This window comes from Petromyzon marinus, chromosome 16 (genome assembly GCF_048934315.1).
Source record: "Petromyzon marinus isolate PM22_M1 ecotype Great Lakes invasive population chromosome 16, UKy_Petmar_22M1.pri1.0, whole genome shotgun sequence".
Classification (NCBI taxonomy): domain Eukaryota; kingdom Metazoa; phylum Chordata; class Hyperoartia; order Petromyzontiformes; family Petromyzontidae; genus Petromyzon; species Petromyzon marinus.
The window spans coordinates 14,524,378-14,547,367 of record NC_133682.1 but is presented as its reverse complement, the minus strand read 5'-3'; the positions used below and the strand labels follow the sequence as shown (position 1 = coordinate 14,547,367).

At 49.7% G+C, this 22,990-nt stretch overlaps 1 protein-coding gene across 2 annotated transcripts in view; it reads left to right on the top strand.

Moving 5' to 3' along the window:
* Positions 1-740: 740 nt before the first annotated feature.
* The window catches only part of LOC116942811 (volume-regulated anion channel subunit LRRC8D-like), an 82,096-nt gene continuing 59,846 nt past the window's right edge, over positions 741-22,990 (top strand). The window contains exon 1 of one of the 2 annotated variants that reach the window (XM_032955118.2): positions 741-1,065. Coding sequence is in view for 1 of the 2 variants with exons in the window: in XM_032955117.2 (XP_032811008.1) it covers positions 18,754-18,756 (3 nt within the window). In the remaining variant the exon portion in view is untranslated. Of the gene's footprint in view, positions 1,066-17,205; positions 18,757-22,990 lie in introns of those variants that run through there. The other variant, XM_032955117.2, reaches the window with a different exon arrangement.

Below are 22,990 nucleotides of genomic sequence, written 5' to 3'. Positions count from 1 at the left end.
GGTTATTGAGGGGAGTGTGAGAGACTTCACGATGATGACACATTGGGGGTTATTGAGTGGAGTGTGAGAGACTTCACGACGATGACACATTGGGGGTTATTGAGGGGAGTGTGAGAGACTTCACGACGATGACACACACGGTGGTGGTTATTGAGGGGAGTGTGAGAGACTTCACGACGATGACACACGGTGGTGGTTATTGAGGGGAGTGTGAGAGACTTCACGACGATGACACATGGTGGTGGTTATTGAGGGGAGTGTGAGAGACTTCACGATGATGACACACGGGGTGGGGGTTATTGAGGGGAGTGTGAGAGACTTCACGATGATGACACACGGTAGGGGGTTATTGAGGGGAGTGTGAGAGACTTCACGACGATGACACATGGTGGTGGTTATTGAGGGGAGTGTGAGAGACTTCACGACGATGACACACATTGGGGGTTATTGAGGGGAGTGTGAGAGACTTCACGACGATGACCGGCATCCCTCTTTGAGATCTGCGACAGGGCTAATGAGATGGTCAGGGTTTAATGACAATAACGAAGTCAGTCGCCGATTCACGGTCCAGGGCCGGACACGCGTGGCCACTTCGTAGCCTGTTCCCCCCTCGATCCCCGCCCCCCCCCTCGATCCCCGTGCCCAGCCCCCCCCCTCGATCCCCGTGCCCAGCCCCCTCCCCGCGCGTGCGCCGTCTGAGCCCGCTGTGGAAGTTACAGGGCGAGGGAGGAGAGAGAGGAGGAGGAGGCAGCAGCAGCAGGAGCGAGGCAGGGAGAGAGAGAGAGAGGAGGAGGCAGTAGCAGGAGCAGGGAGAGAGAGGAGGAGGAGGTAGCAGCAGGAGCAGGGAGAGAGAGGAGGAGGAAGGCAGCAGGAGAAGCAGCAGAAGGAGGGAGAGAGAGGAGGAGGCAGCAGCAGCAGCAGGAGCGAGGCAGGGAGAGAGAGGAGGAGGAGGAAGGATGGCGCCGCCACCGCCGCGAGTGTCGTGACGCACGACGGGCGCGGCGAGAGGGGCCACAGCGCGGGCCACAGCGCCACGCCGCCAGCTCGCGTGGGGCCCGGGTCAAGGTACACGTGCGGTAGCGCTGTGTCTATGTGTCTCTGTGCGGTAGTGCTGTGTCTATGTGTCTCTGTGCGGTAGTGCTGTGTCTAAGTGTGGGAGTGCTGTGTCTCTGTGTGGGAGTGTCTGTGTGTCTCTGTGTGAGAGTGCTGTGTCTATGTGTCTCTGTGCGGTAGTGCTGTGTCAAAGTGTGGGAGTGCTGTGTCTCTGTGTGGGAGTGTCTATGTGTCTCTGTGTGGGAGTGCTGTGTCTAAGTGTGGGAGTGCTGTGTCTCTGTGTGGGAGTGTCTATGTGTCTCTGTGTGGGAGTGCTGTGTCTATGTGTCTCTGTGCGGTAGTGCTGTGTCTAAGTGTGGGAGTGCTGTGGCTCTGTGTAGGAGTGTCTATGTGTCTCTGTGTGGGAGTGCTGTGTCTATGTGTGGGAGAGCTGTGTCTCTGTGTGGGAGTGTCTCTGTGTAGGAGTGCTGTGTCTATGTGTGGGAGTGCTGTGTCTCTGTGTAGGAGTGCTGTGTCTATGTGTAGGAGTGCTGTGTCTATGTGTAGGAGTGCTGTGTCTATGTGTGGGAGTGCTGTGTCTATGTGTGGGAGTGCTGTGTCTCTGTGTAGAAGTGCTGTGTCTAAGTGTGGGAGTGTTTCTGTGTCTATGTGTGGAGTGTCTATGTGTAGGAGTGCTGTGTCTCTGTGTGGGAGTGTTTCTGTGTGGGAGTGATGTGTGTGGGAGTGCTGTGTCTCTGTGTGGGAGTGCTGTGTCTATGTGTAGGAGTGCTGTGTCTAAGTGTTGGAGTGCTGTGTCTACGTGTGGGAGTGCTGTGTCTCTGTGTAGGAGTGCTGTGTCTCTGTGTGGGAGTGCTGTGTCTATGTGTAGGAGTGCTGTGTCTAAGTGTTGGAGTGCTGTGTCTATGTGTAGGAGTGCTGTGTCTCTGTGTAGGAGTGTTTCTGTGTGGGAGTGCTGTGTCTATGTGTGGGAGTGCTGTGTCTCTGTGTGGGAGTGCTGTGTCTATGTGTAGGAGTGCTGTGTCTGTGTAGGAGTGCTGTGTCTATGTGTAGGAGTGCTGTGTCTAAGTGTGGGAGTGCTGTGTCTCTGTGTGGGAGTGCTGTGTCTCTGTGTGGGAGTGCTGTGTCTATGTGTGGGGGTGCTGTGTCTATGTGTAGGAGTGCTGTGTCTATGTGTGGGAGTGTTGTGTCTCTGTGTGGGATTGTTTCTGTGTGGGAGTGCTATGTGTGGGAGTGCTGTGTCTCTGTGTAGGATTGTTTCTGTGTGGGAGTGCTGTGTGTGGGAGTGCTGTGTCTCTGTGTAGGAGTGCTGTGTCTCTGTGTAGGAGTGCTGTGTCTAAGTGTGGGAGTGCTGTGTCTCTATGTAGGAGTGCTGTGTCTCTGTGTGGGAGTGCTGTGTCTAAGTGTGGGAGTGCTGTGTCTAAGTGTGGGAGTGCTGTGTCTATGTGTGGGAGTGCTGTGTGTGGGAGTGCTGTGTCTATGTGTGGGAGTGCTGTGTGTGGGAGTGCTGTGTCTATGTGTGGGAGTGCTGTGTCTAAGTGTGGGAGTGCTGTGTCTATGTGTGGGAGTGCTGTGTCTATGTGTGGGAGTGCTGTGTATATGTGTGGGAGTGTCTCTGTGTGGGAGTGCTGTGTCTATGTGTGGGAGTGCTGTGTCTAAGTGTGGGAGTGCTGTGTCTATGTGTGGGAGTGCTGTGTGTGGGAGTGCTGTGTCTATGTGTGGGAGTGCTGTGTGTGGGAGTGCTGTGTCTATGTGTGGGAGTGCTGTGTCTAAGTGTGGGAGTGCTGTGTCTATGTGTGGGAGTGCTGTGTCTATGTGTGGGAGTGCTGTGTATATGTGTGGGAGTGTCTCTGTGTGGGAGTGCTGTGTCTATGTGTGGGAGTGCTGTGTCTCTGTGTGGGAGTGCTGTGTCTATGTGTGGGAGTGCTGTGTCTAAGTGTGGGAGTGTCTCTGTGTAGGAGTGTCTGTGTGGGAGTGCTGTGTCTCTGTGCGGTAGCGCTGTGTCTAAGTGTGGGAGTGCTGTGTCTATGTGTAGGAGTGCTGTGTCTCTGTGTAGGAGTGCTGTGTCTAAGTGTGGGAGTGCTGTGTCTATGTGTAGGAGTGCTGTGTCTATGTGTGGGAGAGCTGTGTCTCTGTGTGGGAGTGTCTCTGTGTAGGAGTGCTGTGTCTATGTGTGGGAGTGCTGTGTCTCTGTGTAGGAGTGCTGTGTCTATGTGTAGGAGTGCTGTGTCTATGTGTAGGAGTGCTGTGTCTATGTGTAGGAGTGCTGTGTCTATGTGTGGGAGTGCTGTGTCTATGTGTGGGAGTGCTGTGTCTCTGTGTAGGAGTGCTGTCTCTGTGTGGGAGTGTTTCTGTGTGGGAGTGCTGTGTCTCTGTGTAGGAGTGCTGTGTCTCTGTGTGGGAGTGCTGTGTCTCTGTGTGGGAGTGCTGTCTCTGTGTGGGAGTGTTTCTGTGTGGGAGTGCTATGTGTGGGAGTGCTGTGTCTATGTGTAGGAGTGCTGTGTCTCTGTGTAGGAGTGTCTCTGTGTGGGAGTGCTATGTGTGGGAGTGCTGTGTGTGGGAGTGCTGTGTCTAAGTGTAGGAGTGTCTATGTGTCTAAGTGTGGGAGTGATGTGTGTGGGAGTGCTGTGTCTCTGTGTGGGAGTGCTGTGTCTCTGTGTGGGAGTGCTGTGTCTATGTGTAGGAGTGCTGTGTCTAAGTGTTGGAGTGCTGTGTCTATGTGTAGGAGTGCTGTGTCTCTGTGTAGGAGTGTTTCTGTGTGGGAGTGGTGTGTCTATGTGTGGGAGTGCTGTGTCTCTGTGTGGGAGTGCTGTGTCTATGTGTAGTAGTGCTGTGTCTCTGTGTGGGAGTGCTGTGTCTATGTGTGGGAGTGCTGTGTCTAAGTGTGGGAGTGCTGTGTCTCTGTGTGGGAGTGCTGTGTCTCTGTGTGGGAGTGCTGTGTCTATGTGTGGGAGTGCTGTGTCTCTGTGTAGGAGTGCTGTCTCTGTGTGCGAGTGCTGTGTCTCTGTAGGAGTGCTGTGTCTAAGTGTGGGAGTGCTGTGTCTAAGTGTAGGAGTGTCTCTGTGTAGGAGTGTTGTGTCTATGTGTAGGAGTGTCTCTGTGTGGGAGTGTTGTGTCTATGTGTGGGAGTGTTGTGTCTATGTGTGGGAGTGCTGTGTCTAAGTGTGGGAGTGCTGTGTTTATGTGTAGGAGTGCTGTGTCTAAGTGTGGGAGTGCTGTGTCTATGTGTGGGAGTGTTGTGTCTCTGTGTGGGATTGTTTCTGTGTGGGAGTGCTATGTGTGGGAGTGCTGTGTCTCTGTGTAGGAGTGCTGTGTCTCTGTGTAGGATTGTTTCTGTGTGGGAGTGCTGTGTGTGGGAGTGCTGTGTCTCTGTGTAGGAGTGCTGTGTCTCTGTGTAGGAGTGCTGTGTCTAAGTGTGGGAGTGCTGTGTCTCTGTGTAGGAGTGCTGTGTCTCTGTGTGGGAGTGCTGTGTCTAAGTGTGGGAGTGCTGTGTTTATGTGTAGGAGTGCTGTGTCTAAGTGTGGGAGTGCTGTGTCTATGTGTGGGAGTGCTGTGTGTGGGAGTGCTGTGTCTATGTGTGGGAGTGCTGTGTGTGGGAGTGCTGTGTCTATGTGTGGGAGTGCTGTGTCTCTGTGTGGGAGTGCTGTGTCTAAGTGTGGGAGTGCTGTGTCTATGTGTGGGAGTGCTGTGTCTATGTGTGGGAGTGCTGTGTCTATGTGTGGGAGTGCTGTGTATATGTGTGGGGGTGTCTCTGTGTGGGAGTGCTGTGTCTATGTGTGGGAGTGCTGTGTCTCTGTGTGGGAGTGCTGTGTCTATGTGTGGGAGTGCTGTGTCTAAGTGTGGGAGTGTCTCTGTGTAGGAGTGTCTGTGTGGGAGTGCTGTGTCTCTGTGCGGTAGCGCTGTGTCTAAGTGTGGGAGTGCTGTGTCTATGTGTAGGAGTGCTGTGTCTCTGTGTAGGAGTGCTGTGTCTAAGTGTGGGAGTGCTGTGTCTATGTGTAGGAGTGCTGTGTCTATGTGTGGGAGAGCTGTGTCTCTGTGTGGGAGTGTCTCTGTGTAGGAGTGCTGTGTCTATGTGTGGGAGTGCTGTGTCTCTGTGTAGGAGTGCTGTGTCTATGTGTAGGAGTGCTGTGTCTATGTGTAGGAGTGCTGTGTCTATGTGTAGGAGTGCTGTGTCTATGTGTGGGAGTGCTGTGTCTATGTGTGGGAGTGCTGTGTCTCTGTGTAGGAGTGCTGTCTCTGTGTGGGAGTGTTTCTGTGTGGGAGTGCTGTGTCTCTGTGTAGGAGTGCTGTGTCTCTGTGTGGGAGTGCTGTGTCTCTGTGTGGGAGTGCTGTCTCTGTGTGGGAGTGTTTCTGTGTGGGAGTGCTATGTGTGGGAGTGCTGTGTCTATGTGTGGGAGTGCTGTGTGTGGGAGTGCTGTGTCTATGTGTGGGAGTGCTGTGTGTGGGAGTGCTGTGTCTATGTGTGGGAGTGCTGTGTCTCTGTGTGGGAGTGCTGTGTCTAAGTGTGGGAGTGCTGTGTCTATGTGTGGGAGTGCTGTGTCTATGTGTGGGAGTGCTGTGTATATGTGTGGGAGTGTCTCTGTGTGGGAGTGCTGTGTCTATGTGTGGGAGTGCTGTGTCTCTGTGTGGGAGTGCTGTGTCTATGTGTGGGAGTGCTGTGTCTAAGTGTGGGAGTGTCTCTGTGTAGGAGTGTCTGTGTGGGAGTGCTGTGTCTCTGTGCGGTAGCGCTGTGTCTAAGTGTGGGAGTGCTGTGTCTATGTGTAGGAGTGCTGTGTCTCTGTGTAGGAGTGCTGTGTCTAAGTGTGGGAGTGCTGTGTCTATGTGTAGGAGTGCTGTGTCTATGTGTGGGAGAGCTGTGTCTCTGTGTGGGAGTGTCTCTGTGTAGGAGTGCTGTGTCTATGTGTGGGAGTGCTGTGTCTCTGTGTAGGAGTGCTGTGTCTATGTGTAGGAGTGCTGTGTCTATGTGTAGGAGTGCTGTGTCTATGTGTAGGAGTGCTGTGTCTATGTGTGGGAGTGCTGTGTCTATGTGTGGGAGTGCTGTGTCTCTGTGTAGGAGTGCTGTCTCTGTGTGGGAGTGTTTCTGTGTGGGAGTGCTGTGTCTCTGTGTAGGAGTGCTGTGTCTCTGTGTGGGAGTGCTGTGTCTCTGTGTGGGAGTGCTGTCTCTGTGTGGGAGTGTTTCTGTGTGGGAGTGCTATGTGTGGGAGTGCTGTGTCTATGTGTAGGAGTGCTGTGTCTCTGTGTAGGAGTGTCTCTGTGTGGGAGTGCTATGTGTGGGAGTGCTGTGTGTGGGAGTGCTGTGTCTAAGTGTAGGAGTGTCTATGTGTCTAAGTGTGGGAGTGATGTGTGTGGGAGTGCTGTGTCTCTGTGTGGGAGTGCTGTGTCTCTGTGTGGGAGTGCTGTGTCTATGTGTAGGAGTGCTGTGTCTAAGTGTTGGAGTGCTGTGTCTATGTGTAGGAGTGCTGTGTCTCTGTGTAGGAGTGTTTCTGTGTGGGAGTGGTGTGTCTATGTGTGGGAGTGCTGTGTCTCTGTGTGGGAGTGCTGTGTCTATGTGTAGTAGTGCTGTGTCTCTGTGTGGGAGTGCTGTGTCTATGTGTGGGAGTGCTGTGTCTAAGTGTGGGAGTGCTGTGTCTCTGTGTGGGAGTGCTGTGTCTCTGTGTGGGAGTGCTGTGTCTATGTGTGGGAGTGCTGTGTCTCTGTGTAGGAGTGCTGTCTCTGTGTGCGAGTGCTGTGTCTCTGTAGGAGTGCTGTGTCTAAGTGTGGGAGTGCTGTGTCTAAGTGTAGGAGTGTCTCTGTGTAGGAGTGTTGTGTCTATGTGTAGGAGTGTCTCTGTGTGGGAGTGTTGTGTCTATGTGTGGGAGTGTTGTGTCTATGTGTGGGAGTGCTGTGTCTAAGTGTGGGAGTGCTGTGTTTATGTGTAGGAGTGCTGTGTCTAAGTGTGGGAGTGCTGTGTCTATGTGTGGGAGTGTTGTGTCTCTGTGTGGGATTGTTTCTGTGTGGGAGTGCTATGTGTGGGAGTGCTGTGTCTCTGTGTAGGAGTGCTGTGTCTCTGTGTAGGATTGTTTCTGTGTGGGAGTGCTGTGTGTGGGAGTGCTGTGTCTCTGTGTAGGAGTGCTGTGTCTCTGTGTAGGAGTGCTGTGTCTAAGTGTGGGAGTGCTGTGTCTCTGTGTAGGAGTGCTGTGTCTCTGTGTGGGAGTGCTGTGTCTAAGTGTGGGAGTGCTGTGTTTATGTGTAGGAGTGCTGTGTCTAAGTGTGGGAGTGCTGTGTCTATGTGTGGGAGTGCTGTGTGTGGGAGTGCTGTGTCTATGTGTGGGAGTGCTGTGTGTGGGAGTGCTGTGTCTATGTGTGGGAGTGCTGTGTCTCTGTGTGGGAGTGCTGTGTCTAAGTGTGGGAGTGCTGTGTCTATGTGTGGGAGTGCTGTGTCTATGTGTGGGAGTGCTGTGTCTATGTGTGGGAGTGCTGTGTATATGTGTTGGGGTGTCTCTGTGTGGGAGTGCTGTGTCTATGTGTGGGAGTGCTGTGTCTCTGTGTGGGAGTGCTGTGTCTATGTGTGGGAGTGCTGTGTCTAAGTGTGGGAGTGTCTCTGTGTAGGAGTGTCTGTGTGGGAGTGCTGTGTCTCTGTGCGGTAGCGCTGTGTCTAAGTGTGGGAGTGCTGTGTCTATGTGTAGGAGTGCTGTGTCTCTGTGTAGGAGTGCTGTGTCTAAGTGTGGGAGTGCTGTGTCTATGTGTAGGAGTGCTGTGTCTATGTGTGGGAGAGCTGTGTCTCTGTGTGGGAGTGTCTCTGTGTAGGAGTGCTGTGTCTATGTGTGGGAGTGCTGTGTCTCTGTGTAGGAGTGCTGTGTCTATGTGTAGGAGTGCTGTGTCTATGTGTAGGAGTGCTGTGTCTATGTGTAGGAGTGCTGTGTCTATGTGTGGGAGTGCTGTGTCTATGTGTGGGAGTGCTGTGTCTCTGTGTAGGAGTGCTGTCTCTGTGTGGGAGTGTTTCTGTGTGGGAGTGCTGTGTCTCTGTGTAGGAGTGCTGTGTCTCTGTGTGGGAGTGCTGTGTCTCTGTGTGGGAGTGCTGTCTCTGTGTGGGAGTGTTTCTGTGTGGGAGTGCTATGTGTGGGAGTGCTGTGTCTATGTGTAGGAGTGCTGTGTCTCTGTGTAGGAGTGTCTCTGTGTGGGAGTGCTATGTGTGGGAGTGCTGTGTGTGGGAGTGCTGTGTCTAAGTGTAGGAGTGTCTATGTGTCTAAGTGTGGGAGTGATGTGTGTGGGAGTGCTGTGTCTCTGTGTGGGAGTGCTGTGTCTCTGTGTGGGAGTGCTGTGTCTATGTGTAGGAGTGCTGTGTCTAAGTGTTGGAGTGCTGTGTCTATGTGTAGGAGTGCTGTGTCTCTGTGTAGGAGTGTTTCTGTGTGGGAGTGGTGTGTCTATGTGTGGGAGTGCTGTGTCTCTGTGTGGGAGTGCTGTGTCTATGTGTAGTAGTGCTGTGTCTCTGTGTGGGAGTGCTGTGTCTATGTGTGGGAGTGCTGTGTCTAAGTGTGGGAGTGCTGTGTCTCTGTGTGGGAGTGCTGTGTCTCTGTGTGGGAGTGCTGTGTCTATGTGTGGGAGTGCTGTGTCTCTGTGTAGGAGTGCTGTCTCTGTGTGCGAGTGCTGTGTCTCTGTAGGAGTGCTGTGTCTAAGTGTGGGAGTGCTGTGTCTAAGTGTAGGAGTGTCTCTGTGTAGGAGTGTTGTGTCTATGTGTAGGAGTGTCTCTGTGTGGGAGTGTTGTGTCTATGTGTGGGAGTGTTGTGTCTATGTGTGGGAGTGCTGTGTCTAAGTGTGGGAGTGCTGTGTTTATGTGTAGGAGTGCTGTGTCTAAGTGTGGGAGTGCTGTGTCTATGTGTGGGAGTGTTGTGTCTCTGTGTGGGATTGTTTCTGTGTGGGAGTGCTATGTGTGGGAGTGCTGTGTCTCTGTGTAGGAGTGCTGTGTCTCTGTGTAGGATTGTTTCTGTGTGGGAGTGCTGTGTGTGGGAGTGCTGTGTCTCTGTGTAGGAGTGCTGTGTCTCTGTGTAGGAGTGCTGTGTCTAAGTGTGGGAGTGCTGTGTCTCTGTGTAGGAGTGCTGTGTCTCTGTGTGGGAGTGCTGTGTCTAAGTGTGGGAGTGCTGTGTTTATGTGTAGGAGTGCTGTGTCTAAGTGTGGGAGTGCTGTGTCTATGTGTGGGAGTGCTGTGTGTGGGAGTGCTGTGTCTATGTGTGGGAGTGCTGTGTGTGGGAGTGCTGTGTCTATGTGTGGGAGTGCTGTGTCTCTGTGTGGGAGTGCTGTGTCTAAGTGTGGGAGTGCTGTGTCTATGTGTGGGAGTGCTGTGTCTATGTGTGGGAGTGCTGTGTCTATGTGTGGGAGTGCTGTGTATATGTGTGGGGGTGTCTCTGTGTGGGAGTGCTGTGTCTATGTGTGGGAGTGCTGTGTCTCTGTGTGGGAGTGCTGTGTCTATGTGTGGGAGTGCTGTGTCTAAGTGTGGGAGTGTCTCTGTGTGGGAGTGTCTCTGTGTAGGAGTGTCTGTGTGGGAGTGCTATGTTTCTGTGTGGAGTGTCTCTGTGTGGGAGTGTCTCTGTGTGGGAGTGCTGTGTCTATGTGTGGAGTGTCTATGTGTAGGAGTGCTGTGTCTCTATGTGGGAGTGCTGTGTCTAAGTGTAGGAGTGCTGTGTCTATGTGTGGGAGTGCTGTGTCTCTGTGTGGGAGTGCTGTGTCTAAGTGTGGGAGTGCTGTGTCTAAGTGTGGGAGTGCTGTGTCTATGTGTGGGAGTGCTGTGTCTCTGTGTGGGAGTGCTGTGTCCATTTGTGGGAGTGCTGTGTCTATGTGTGGGAGTGCTGTGTCTAAGTGTGGGAGTGCTGTGTCTAAGTGTGGGAGTGATGTGTCTCTGTGTGGGAGTGCTGTGTCTATGTGTGGGAGTGCTGTGTCTACGTGTGGGAGTGCTGTGTCTAAGTGTGGGTGTGCTGTGTCTCTGTGTGGGAGTGCTGTGTCTATGTGTGGGAGTGCTGTGTCTAAGTGTGGGAGTGCTGTGTCTAAGTGTGGGAGTGCTGTCTATGTGTGGGAGTGCTGTGTGTATGAATGGGAGTGCGTCTATGTATATGTGAGGCAGTTGTGTCTATGTGTGGCAGTGTGTCTATGTGTGTCAGTGTGTCTATGTGTAGCAGTGTGTCTTATGTGTGGGAGTGTGTCTATGTGTTGCAGTGTGTCTATGTGTTGCAGTGTGTCTATGTCTGGGAGTGTGTCTATGTGTGGCTGTGTGTCTACGTATATGTGTGGCAGTGTGTCTATGTGTGGCAGTGTGTCTATGTCTATGTGTAGCAGTGTGTCTATGTGTGGCAATGTGGCAGTATGTCTATGTGTGGCAGTGTGTCTATGTGTGGCAGTGTGTCTATGTGTGGCAGTGTGTCTATGTGTGGCAGTGTGTCTATGTGTGGCAGTGTGTCTATGTGTGGCAGTGTGTCTATGTGTGGGAGTGTGTCTATGTGTGGCAGTGTGTCTGTGTGTGGGAGTGTGTCTATGTCTACGTGTGGCAGTGTGTCTATGTGTAGCAGTGTGTCTATGTCTACGTGTGGCAGTGTGTCTTTGTCTACGTGTGGCAGTGTGTCTATGTCTATGTGTGGCAGTATGTCAACGTGTGGGAGTGTGGCTATGTCTATGTGTGGCAGTGTGTCTATGTCTACGTGTGGCAGTGTGTCTATGTCTACGTGTGGCAGTGTGTCTATGTCTATGTGTGGCAGTATGTCAACGTGTGGGAGTGTGTCTATGTGTGGGAGTGTGTCTATGTGTGGCAGTGTGTCTATGTCTATGTGTGCCAGTGTGTTTATGTCTATGTGTGGCAGTGTGTCTATGTGTGGCAGTGTGTCTATGTCTATGTGTGGGAGTGTGTCTATGTGTGGGAGTGTGTCTATGTGTGGCAGTGTGTCTATGTCTATGTGTGGCAGTGTGTCAACGTGTGGCAGTGTGTCTATGTCTATGTGTGGCAGTGTGTCAACGTGTGGGAGTGTGTCTATGTCTATGTGTGGCAGTGTGTCTATGTCTATGTGTGGGAGTGTGTCTATGTCTATGTGTGGGAGTGTGTCTATGTCTATGTGTGGGAGTGTGTATGTCTATGTGTGGGAGTGTGTCTATGTGTGGGAGTGTGTCTATGTGTGGCAGTGTGTCTATGTGTGGCAGTGTGTCTATGTGTGGCAGTGTGTCTATGTCTATGTGTGGCAGTGTGTCTATGTCTATGTGTGGGAGTGTGTCTATGTCTATGTGTGGGAGTGTGTCTATGTCTATGTGTGGGAGTGTGTATGTCTATGTGTGGGAGTGTGTCTATGTGTGGGAGTGTGTCTATGTGTGGCAGTGTGTCTATGTGTGGCAGTGTGTCTATGTGGCAGTGTGTCTATGTCTATGTGTGGCAGTGTGTCTATGTCTATGTGTGGGAGTGTGTCTATGTCTACGTGTGGGAGTGTGTCTATGTCTACGTGTGGCAGTGTGTCTATGTCTACGTGTGGCAGTGTGTCTATGTCTATGTGTGGCAGTGTGTCTATGTCTATGTGTGGCAGTGTGTCTATGTCTATGTGTGGCAGTGTGTCTATGTCTATGTGTGGTAGTGTGTCTATGTCTATGTGTGGCAGTGTGTCTATGTCTATGTGTGGCAGTGTGTCTATGTGTGGCAGTGTGTCTATGTGTGGCAGTGTGTCTATGTGTGGCAGTGTGTCTATGTATGGCAGTGTGTCTATATCTATGTGTGGCAGTGTGTCTATGTCTATGTGTGGCAGTGTGTCTATGTCTATGTGTGGCAGTGTGTCTATGTCTATGTGTGGCAGTGTGTGAGTTGGGGGGAGCGGTAGTGTAGCGGTCAGCGCGCTGCGCTATGAACCTGGCGACCCGGGTTCGATTCCCGCTCACGGCCAACACCAGTGACGATTATCTGAACCGGTCCCGGGCCTCCCCTAGGTCGACTTAGCCTCAAATGAGTACCTGGTGCGGTGTGTAAACATTGCCACTAGGGAGACAAAGGCGGTCGGGCGTGTACCGTTACCGGCCTTCATAGGCGCTCGCTAACAGCACTTGCCCCTACAGTCTGTTAAGGCTATACGGGGGATCTTTGTTATTGTTAGTGATGGTGTGTGTGTTATTGTGAGTGTGTGCTATTGTAAGTGTGTGGGATGGTGTATGAGTGTCAGTGATGGTGTCAGTGATGGTGTCAGTGATGGTGTCAGTGATGGTGTCAGTGATGGTGTCAGTGATGGTGTCAGTGATGGTGTCAGTGATGGTGTCAGTGATGGTGTCAGTGATGGTGTCAGTGATGGTGTCAGTGATGGTGTCGGTGTGTGTCATTGTTAGTGTGAGATGGAATGTGTACTGTATGTACAATGTGTGCACACGATATGTGTGTATCTGCATCTGTAGGCGTACGATTGTACAAATGTGTAGTTTGTGTGTCTACATCCGGCACAGTGTGTTTCAAACCCTCTACAATAGCAGACATTTCACGTACAGCGGTGTACAGTCCACGGTTCTGTCTTCTCCAGTCTGCCTGCCTGTGTGTGTAGGTGACTGTGTGTGTAGGTGACTGTGTGTGTAGGTGACTGTGTGTGTAGGTGACTGTGTGTGTAGGTGACTGTGTGTGTGTAGGTGACTGTGTGTGTGTAGGTGACTGTGTGTGTGTGTAGGTGACTGTGTGTGTGTGTAGGTGACTGTGTGTGTGTGTAGGTGACTGTGTGACTGTGTGTGTGTGTAGGTGACTGTGTGTGTGTAGATGACTGTGTGTGTGTCTGCCTTTCTGCCCGTCGGCCTGTCTTACCGTCTGTCGGTCAACACGTATTAGCACGTACGGTGCTCAAGAAGCCCAACGTACAGAGACATACACACAAGCTTGTTGGGCTGCCTGATTTCCTGTCAGTACGCCTGCCTAAGCGGCCCGCTTGTCTGTGACGGCCAACACGCATAACCCCCTCCGCTTGTGTCTGGCTTCCTCGCTGTCGTGGATATGTAAATGTGGACGTGAATCCTCTGCGCGCACACACAGACACAGACTGGCACTCATGTTGTGTAAATTCCGTGGCCTGCTGGGCGGTTGGGACACGGAGTCTTCTTATACGCCGCGTATGGGGAGCCGCTACGTGACCGCGTATGGGGAGCCGCTACGTGACCACGTGTGGGAGCCGCGGGTTACGTAACGGCGAAATCTTCGTAGCCGGTGGCTTTGTTGGTGGCCGCTGCACAAGACGCTGCGGCGAGTTAAGTGGAGAGAGGTGGCTGTTATTCCGTCCTGTTGCTGTACGGTGGCAGCGGGACGTTCGGGAGCCTGGTGGCAGTGTCGAGAGGTCTGCTAAGCCACGATGATGGAGGGCTTCGTTGGTGTCGTTTTTGCTGTTCCAACCCATACGGTCCATAATTTTGTTTGCATGGCCACATTTGTACTCCTGTGCTGTAGCTTTAATGTGTCTCTCTGGGTCTGTGCGTATATATATGCGCGTCTCTGCGTATCGCTGTGTCTGTATTTTAGTGAATCTCTGTGAGTCTCTGTGGGTTAACTGTATGGTCCACCGTTGCGATGGAGATGTGCGCATTGGTTTGTTGGTGTTCTGATGCGGTTGATGATGGTACAGCAGTGTCTTGGAGGAGTGTCAAAGCCAGGAGGAGGTTTGATGTAGGGGTCTCGAATGATGTTTGTTTATTCCAGAGGTTTCTGCTACTGCACCTGTTGATGATCCAGTGATGGGTTGTTGTCTCTTGGCCTGAAGGCATTTGGGGGGGTGTGGAAATATGATCATGAAAATGTGGCAAGTGTGGAGAGATTATTGTGGGTGCAAGTGTGGAGTTGAAGAGGGAAGATTATGCATTGCTGATGCTTTCTCGGGATGATTATGTAAATTCGGCAATGCGGGGAGGGGTGGTCATGATTGGTAATTTGGGGCTGTGGAGGGATGGATGTGCATATTTTTCATTGCGGAGAGATGAACATCTGGAGAAGCTTCGAGGCATGAAGTGGATGGTCTTAGGCATGTGATGATCCTTTGGGGGCATCAATTACAGTCGAGAATTATGCTCGCAATAAAGCAAGGTGCATTGTGCACCACCTAGTATGAAGTGGATGTTCAACCATGTGCAAGAGTTGGCTGTCGTGTGCCAATGTGGAAGCTCAAAACTAAAATCTGAACTTAATTACTGTAATAGTGACCAATACGCCCTATGTGATGACAGTTACTCAGCTCTCCAGAGAGTGTTAATGTATATCAGCTTTCACCTGGTTAATCAAAATGCGTCAATCATTACCGTAACAGAATACAGTGGCAGAATTGTATTGGTCTAATTTTTTTTGAAAATAATGAAGCTTGTTTGCAGATTATTTGTAACATCAACTTAATGCTTCAGAGTTATGAATGATACTTGGCCTTAAGCAGATGAGAAACATTGGAATGTTATTTGCATTCATCTCGTTTGATCCAATAAGTGATGTTTAGGTAAAGAGGAATTGGAAGATGAAAACAACCTGTATAAAATTATATGTTGTTTTTTCATCCCACTCAAGACCAGTACAAACATTTACACGTCCTTTTTAAATAAATGTATCTCGATTTTTTTGGGCACAGAACAAGAACAGACATATATTGGTATATAAGTGGATACATTTTTCTCTCCTCCTGATTGGTCACCCAGTGATTCTCTTCCTGGAGTGTGACCTGTGACCTCAATTATGTAGATGCTACATGTGTGCAGACAGGAAAGGTCTGTGTTCTCTGTCTCTGCACGCCTATGTCCTGCGAGTAGTTTTGCCGTGAATTTAAGCAGCTTACGATGTGTACCTGTTCAATATCAATCTTTTTCACTGCATACATGTGTTGTCAATTAAAAGAAATGCACAAGTGTGCTTTGTCTGACTGGTAATGGTGAGAGCACGTGTGCTTTATAATTACTGAACTGTGCGTGCTGTGTATGCCATTTGTAGTATACATGTTCAGTGTGTAGGTGTGCGCTTTGAATGTTTATGGCAGTCGTGTTTTAAATTACGCGCGTGTGCAGGTTTATCTTTTGGGCTGTACTGCAGCACAAAGCCACGTCGCCATTTAACGCATTATTAGAACACAAATTCTACATGAGTCGATTTCTGCATGAGTAGAAGTCGTCTACATTAGGCCAAGTCGAATTCTGATGAATGTGTTTAATTTTACAGATATCTTATTCTAGGTTCCATCAAATATGGCATTCTTAATTATCTCTTTTGCTTGTTAGGGGGCGTGGTTGTGCAAAGGTTATGCACCGCACTATGAACCCGGCAAACCTCGAGTTCAATTCCCGGCCATGGCAAACTTCCGTGCCGAGTGATATCTGAGCCAGTCCTGATACCCCCTTCACCAACCCATAGTAACCAGCGTGCGGAAATGTGGTCAAACATTTCCCATGGCTGCTATGGTCAAAACGAGGCTTTTTATCTAACAGTGAATGGACAAGACTGCAATCTATTTGTTTACCCTTTTATATTAATCGGAGAGTAGTTTCAAATATTATTTAATATTTACATTGACTTGTCTCGTCCTTCGAAAGCAATATGCCGCGTCAGGGAATATGTAATCATAATATGTACAGCAAGAGCTGCTTTGAGGTGTATATGTATAATGTAGTGTTGATGTATTGTTTGTTCTAATTAGATGACATTTACAAAAATAATCATAGCACGACCATTGTTCAGATGGTTTTGTAGTTTTCTCATGGACTCTACCCTGTGACAGGATGGCAGGTGTACTATTATTTGGTGAGGTTCTCACAATGCATCATCATATTAATGCAACCTTGGTGTTTAATTAAGGCCAACATATCCAGGCAACCCGGCCACCCCAAGTGTGACTTACTTAAAAAGGCGGTCACTTAGCGGAAGTGTCTGCACTTAATTTAAATGATGCCATGTCACTTAACGTTGGTTCGGTATTTAACTTGGAAAGTAATGCCTGTCTCACACGCTGATGGTATCACAATAGACTGCAAGAGCATAACAGCATGCAAAATAACAGCAGCCAACGCAACGGAGCATGTCTGTCTGCATGAGTGACGCTGATTTACATGTACCGTACTGTGTTTTATGCGTTATCACCGACTACTTAAGTGTCACCGTGGTTGACCTCTGCTTGGGCGTATATGTTTATCAAAGTCGGACAAAGTGATATTGGGCAGCAGAGTGTCGCAGTAATAACCATTGCGTCTCGTCGCAGGAAAGGCCTGCGTTCAATTCTTGACTGGCACCTGTTGGCGTGGAGTTTGTACAGTTTCCAACCATTCTGCTTGGGCTTTCTCTAGGTACTCAGGTTTTCCTCCCATAATAACAAAACATACGATGTAACTGGTATTGGTTGAAAACATCCCAACGCTGAAAAGTTACTTGCAAATTTCTCAATTGGGATTACACACCGCAACATTTGCCCCTGCTGTGGAAAATTGGGAAGAAAGAAATATTGAGACTCATATCCAGGCTGATTACCCAGACTAAGTCCAGCCTGGGTAATCAAGTGTAGTAATAATATTTTTTTTCAGGGTAAAGCTTGGCCCCACTTCTCCGGGTATGGTGCTGACCACCTTGAAGAGAGTGATGTGGAGATGAAGTTGGTATGCGGCATAGGAATTGAGAACCGTCACCATGTTCTGGGCTTTGAGGTGCCTGCAGGAGGCAGTGCACAGAGTGGGTATTTCTGTCATGTTTGTGTGGCATTTTTCCAGGCAATCGTGTTTTACACCTACAAATAACAAAAACAAGTGGGCAAACGTCCCAAGCAAGAGCCTCCTGCTTGGACGACTGTGAAAAAGAGCTCCATAGCTGATCGTATTTCTCGAGGATAAATGTACTGAGTCTGAGTGTGTGGTGAGTAGTGAATGGTGAGTGTCAATGTCTGGAGAGTGGAGAGTGCTGATGATGAGCATCTGGATAATGTTTGAAGCAGCTACTTAACTTTTTTGTGAAACTTGCAAGTGCTATCTTCTTTGGTTCTTTCGGTAAAGTCACGTAGAATGAGAATAAAATAATAAATTGATAAAATAAAATAACACAATAATATTCTCACGACGTTTCGGCCACAACACAAGCGGCCTTCATCAGGTGAAGGGACGAGACTGGTAGGACAGCGCTGGATGAAGGCCGCTTGTGTTGTGGCCGAAACGTCGTGAGAATATTATTGTGTTATTTTATTTTATCAATTTATTATTTTATTCTCATTCTACGTGACTTTACCGAAAGAACCAAAGAAGATGAATCATTGCAGTCACGAAAGCTTTAAATCGAAATTTTGCAAGTGCTAACTTAAAACGCAGGTTTTCGTTAATATCTGTGATTTAATTTATTGGTAAAATTAAATGTAACTTGCTGTTGTTTGGTGCCATAGTTTTAGAAGTAAAAAGTGGAGGCCATGTAGTCCAGATAATCGTATATCACATACTTCATGTAATGTTCAATTAATATAAAGTACATCTATAGTTCACAGTGCCTCACCAGTGACAACGCGATTATTCATTAAGTAACCTCAGCATATGTCTGGACAGAGATATACAATATTTACATTTTGTCACAAAATATAATGGGAGTTTTTGCACCATAAAGTGATGTTGGATTGTCAATCTTAGTTTTCCATGGTCCTAAAAAAATGGAAATAGTTTGGTAGAGCATCAGGCTTCCAATCATGAAACATAAGTTCAAATCCCGGACAGGGTGTACCCAATTATTGAACAGCCCTGGTTAAAACGGTTCAGCAGGTGAAGGCATGCTAGTTAATGAGCCGACTATGAGTTATTGGGCAGAGGTACCGTTGCGGGCCTTATTCACACTGCTGTGCCAAATGCAGGAAAACCGGGGATAGCCAGATGCCGATTAACTGGAATTCACATTTAGCTGAACCGATGCCTTAGTAATGGCAACAACAATTCAGCGCATCCTGCCACACCACTTAGAGCACGTGGCTCCGGGGTTAGAGCACGTGGCTCTGGGGTTAGAGCACGTGGCTCCGGGGTTAGGCCACGTGGCTCCGGGGTTAGGCCACGTGGCTCCGGGGTTAGAGCACGTGGCTCCAGGGTTAGAGCATGTGGCTCCGGGGTTAGAGCACGTGGCTCCAGGGTTAGAGCACGTGGCTCCAGGGTTAGAGCACGTGGCTCCAGGGTTAGACCACGTGGCTCCGGGGTTAGAGCACGTGGCTCCGGGGTTAGAGCACGTGGCTCAGGGGTTAGAGCACGTGGCTCCGGGGTTAGAGCACGTGGCTCCGGGGTTAGAGCACGTGGCTCCGGGGTTAGAGCACGTGGCTCCGGGGTTAGAGCACGTGGCTCCAGGGTTAGAGCACGTGGCTCCAGGGTTAGACCACGTGGCTCCGGGGTTAGAGCACGTGGCTCCGGGGTTAGACCACGTGGCACCGGCGGCGTTCGACCACGTGGCACCGGCGGCGTTAGGCCACGTGGCTTCAGGGTTAGACCACGTGGCTCCGGGGTTAGAGCACGTGGCTGCACACCACCCACTCAGTGTTTCGCGACGCGCTCTGCTGCTATGCGTAGCTCTCTGCAGCCCTGTGTCGTGCTCAGTACAGTATTTTATTTTCATCCTCTGCGTTTTTTTTAGCTGTGTCCCCAACTCAGCCTGTTCTTTCTCCGTCTCTCTATTTTGTCTTTTCAAGCTTTATTTGAATCTCTTGCTGTGCTTCTTGCTTTCTGGTACTCCATCATTGTGCCTTTGCCTTCTCAGAGGGCATCAGTAACACTTCGATGGTGAGTACACAACCACACACAGTACAGCACAAAATACAATACATATAACACGGTACACGTATTTGTTTTTGATCTGTATTTTATTTCCTAAGTCTTTCGAGGAGAGTAAACGCATTAAACACGTTACGTGTGCTCTACATGTCTTACAGGGTTGTTTTTATCTTGTATTTATATTGTATTTCACTAGTCATGCGGCTAGCCAGATTGCTCAGCTGGTCGGAGCTGGGCTCCCCTTCTGTTAATCCGGCTTGTTACTGTACTCTTCTGATCTCGAGCAGAGACGTCAACCCAGTCTGTTCGTGTGTTGATTTGACTGACACGGTGGGGGGGGGGGGGGAGTCCTCCACTTGACAACCACAGGCATTGTTGTCAGACTTGACCCCGAGTCGTCTAAAAGCGACCTGGGACCGATCTTTGCCCACGGGACACTTGGTCGACTCTACCACATTTGCATCGAATGCGATTTTTTTTTACCGCAGTGCCGTGCGATGACCGATTGTCACCTTCTGACTTCTTCTGGCGGTGTCTGACGCTGTTACAGCAGCGTGCTTAGTGCTTTTGTGTTGTGCGTATGTCTTTGTTATAGACACGCACGCGTGTGTGTGTGTATGTGTGTATGTACAACACTTGTGGGGAGCGGTGGTGTAGTGGTTAGCGCGCTGCGCTACGAATCCGCCGACCCGATTGCAATTCCCGCTCACGGCCACCACCGGTGACGATTATTTGAACCGGTCCCGGGCCTCTCCTAGGTCGACTCAGCCTCAAATGAGTACCTGGTGCGGTGTGTAGTAAACATCGCCACTGGGGAGACAAAGGCGGCCGGGCGTGGTGTTGGCCACCCACCCCCTCGTGTGCCACAGTGCCGGCCTTCATAGGTGCTGCTCGCTAACAGCACTTGCCCCGACAGTCTGTTAAGGCTACACGGGGGATCTTTGTCTTTGTTACAACACTGTTGCGAATGATGGTTGTCTACGTACGGTGCGAAAGAAGTTCATCACACAGTACTTTACAGTACTGCATTTTGAATTGGCCCTATGTGTAATGCAATGTTTGTAACTTTGTACATTAGTTAAGTACAGTAATTGAACACAGTCGTGATGAATATTGATTTTCTATTACCCAAATCAACTGGAATTGGGCCGGTCCTGTCAGATTAAAGAAGCTAAGCAGAGTTTAGGCCTGGATAGTACTCGAAGGGGTAGCCGCCATGCATGTCCAGAATGTTGTAGGCTGCTGCTGGATAGCAGTCCAGCAAAATCGTGAATTGTCCTGTACTCTATATGCTGCCAGGTTTACGCTCCCTGCCATACTTAGCGCCGGGCACAGCTTCCTCCGTGGTGCCGTGGTATTGGGGCATTCCTCGTCACGCGATGCTGCTCATTGCAGCCGGATTCTCTGCATCTCTCCCTTTTTGAATCGCAGTCGCGGGACATTTAACGTGAAAACCGTAAGCTGCCACAGGACCGCAGTTCTGCCACGACCTCCCACGACTTCTATCTCACGACTTCCCACGACCTACCACGTTATCCCACGACTTTCCACGACTTCTCACACTATCCCATGACTTCCCACGACTTCCCACGACTTCCCACGACTTCCCACGCTATCCCACGACTTCTCACGACGTCCCACGCTATCCCACGCTATCCCACGACTTCCCACGCTATCCCACGACTTCCCACCCTATCCCACGACTTCCCACGCTATCCCACGACATCTCACGACTTCCCACGACTTCCCACTACTTCCCACGCTATCCCACGACTTCTCACGACTTCCCACGACTTCTCACGACTTCCCACGGTATCCCACGACTTCTCACGCTATCCCACGCTATCCCACGACTTCCCACGCTATCCCACGACTTCCCACGACTTCCCACGCTATCCCACGACTTCCCACGCTATCCCACGACTTCTCACGACTTCCCACGCTATCCCACGACTTCCCACGCTATCCCACGCTATCCCACGACTTCCCACGCTATCCCACGACTTCCCACGACTTCCCACGACTTCTCTCGACCTCCCACGCTATCCCACCACTTCCCACGACTTCCCACGCTCTCCCACGCTATCCCACACTATCCCACACTATCCCACTACTTCCCACGACTTCTCACGCTATCCCACGACTTCCCACGCTATCCCACGACTTCTCACGCTATCCCACTACTTCCCACGCTATACCACGCTATCCCACGACTTGCCACGCAATCCCACGACTTCCCACGCTATCCCACGACTTCCCACGCTATCCCACGACTTCCCACGCTATCCCACGACTTCCCACGCTATCCCACTACTTCTCACGCTATCCCACGACTTCCCACGCTATACCACGCTATCCCACGACTTGCCACGCTATCCCACAACTTCCCACGACGGTTGAGGAGTCAGGAAATGCAGTTTTTTTTCCCCACAGCTGTAGGGTGCGAATAGCAGGGCCAACAGACGATTGATGCTCAAGCCTATATAGCATCGTCTCTGGGCCCGGTACATTGTAATAGGACTCCCATTCATCATCTTTGAAAATTTCACAAATCATTGACGTTAGGCGTATAGTTATTCATTATTTACTTATACAAATTACATGCAAATATGTTAATGTTATATTTAATTGAAAGGAGTTGACAATATCAGAAATAATTCAAATAAAATAATAATACCAATAACAATAATGTGTTATTGAATTGGAATCGCACCCCCGCGTTATAACGGCACCAAATCTCAGGGAAGAAGTAAATGGTTACACGTGGAATTGACAGGATTTATTTTAGATTAAATGCGCTTATTGAATTTACACATGTTTATATTCACAATGTCATGCCGTGCACAAATGTGGGAAAGTGAATTGCTCAAATGCAGCGCACATCCTGCTGACAAGTAGGATTCAACATTTCATGAAAACAAACTTTCTCCTGTCCCGTCAAATCGGAAGCTTGATTTACTGAATTAGCGCGACGGCATTCACGATTGCTACACGTGGAACAGACCCGAGTCGGGCAATGATGGTTTGCCTTGATCGGCTGTAATTCTTGGTGGCCTAAAGCCAAGAGCCTTGTTTCTGATGTACCACAGAATTAGCAGAATCTCAGTGGCCACATTCATAAATAAAAGTTGACAGTCTCTATAGGTCTACTGCCCATTAACATCACGAATGCAGTCTCTGTTTTATCTCGTAGGCCCAATTTACACTGTCAAAATTGTGGAGTGTTTTAAGTCCAAAATAAGCGTAACTCGTCCCGCGATAAGTGGGCTTTGTCGGTCTTGGATAACAACGCTTCACATTCAGCAACGAAGGAAGGAACCCTGCTGCAAATGTCAAAGCAAGTACGCCATCGTTTGCGAAGCACACTCCTTACCCCGCAGAGCGCCCTCTGTATTCCTATGGATGAGGGCTGCGCTGAAGGGAAATCCTGGGCACAAGTTGTGAAACCGTTTTATTGCAGTTAGTTGGAAAGCTCGCAGGCATTTTGAGGCGGAGTTGTGCCGAGGCAAATACATTGAGATTATTTCGATTATATCGGTGCGAGAAATGTCCAAATTCTAGATTTGAAGCTTTCGTGACTGCAAGGATCCATACTCTTTGGTTCTATTCGGTAAAGTCACGTATTATTTTATTTTTACCTACGTGACTTTACCGAATAGAACTAAATGTCCAAATTATGGGGCCACTTTGTTGGGCTATCACTTGTGGTGGTCCAGGTCGCTTCTGAACAATAAGTTAATACCTCGGTGGGCTTTGCCTGGTAGGATGGGGGATGGTTTAGTTTTATTTGTATGTGTTTGGGTGATTTTTTTTGACCTTGTACTTTGCACTTCTATCGTGTTTTTTCTACTACTGGATATCTGTGAAAAAGTGCGCTGTATGGCTTATCAGATTCCTTCAGGATAAAAAAAAAATATTCTGATTTTGAACCACAGTGATGCACGGCTTCCCCCATTACGACGCTTGCGTGCGTGCGTTTCTTGCAGTCTGTTATTACAATTTCGCGCAATGCTTTTTTTTATTATGCACGTCATGTTTTCCAACATGTTAATTGTAATGCCGAGCTGTCTTTACAGAGATCCTTATTAGTGGTTTAAACAATCAAAACATCAATCGTTGCTAATGCCAGTGGGTAATTCAGGCATCAATTTGCATTTGGTCTATATTTATGCGTAGATGTTGTTGTTTGCACTTACCGCTTTTGCTAAAAAGGCCTTTTCCAGCATAAAAGAAGAGGCTCCTT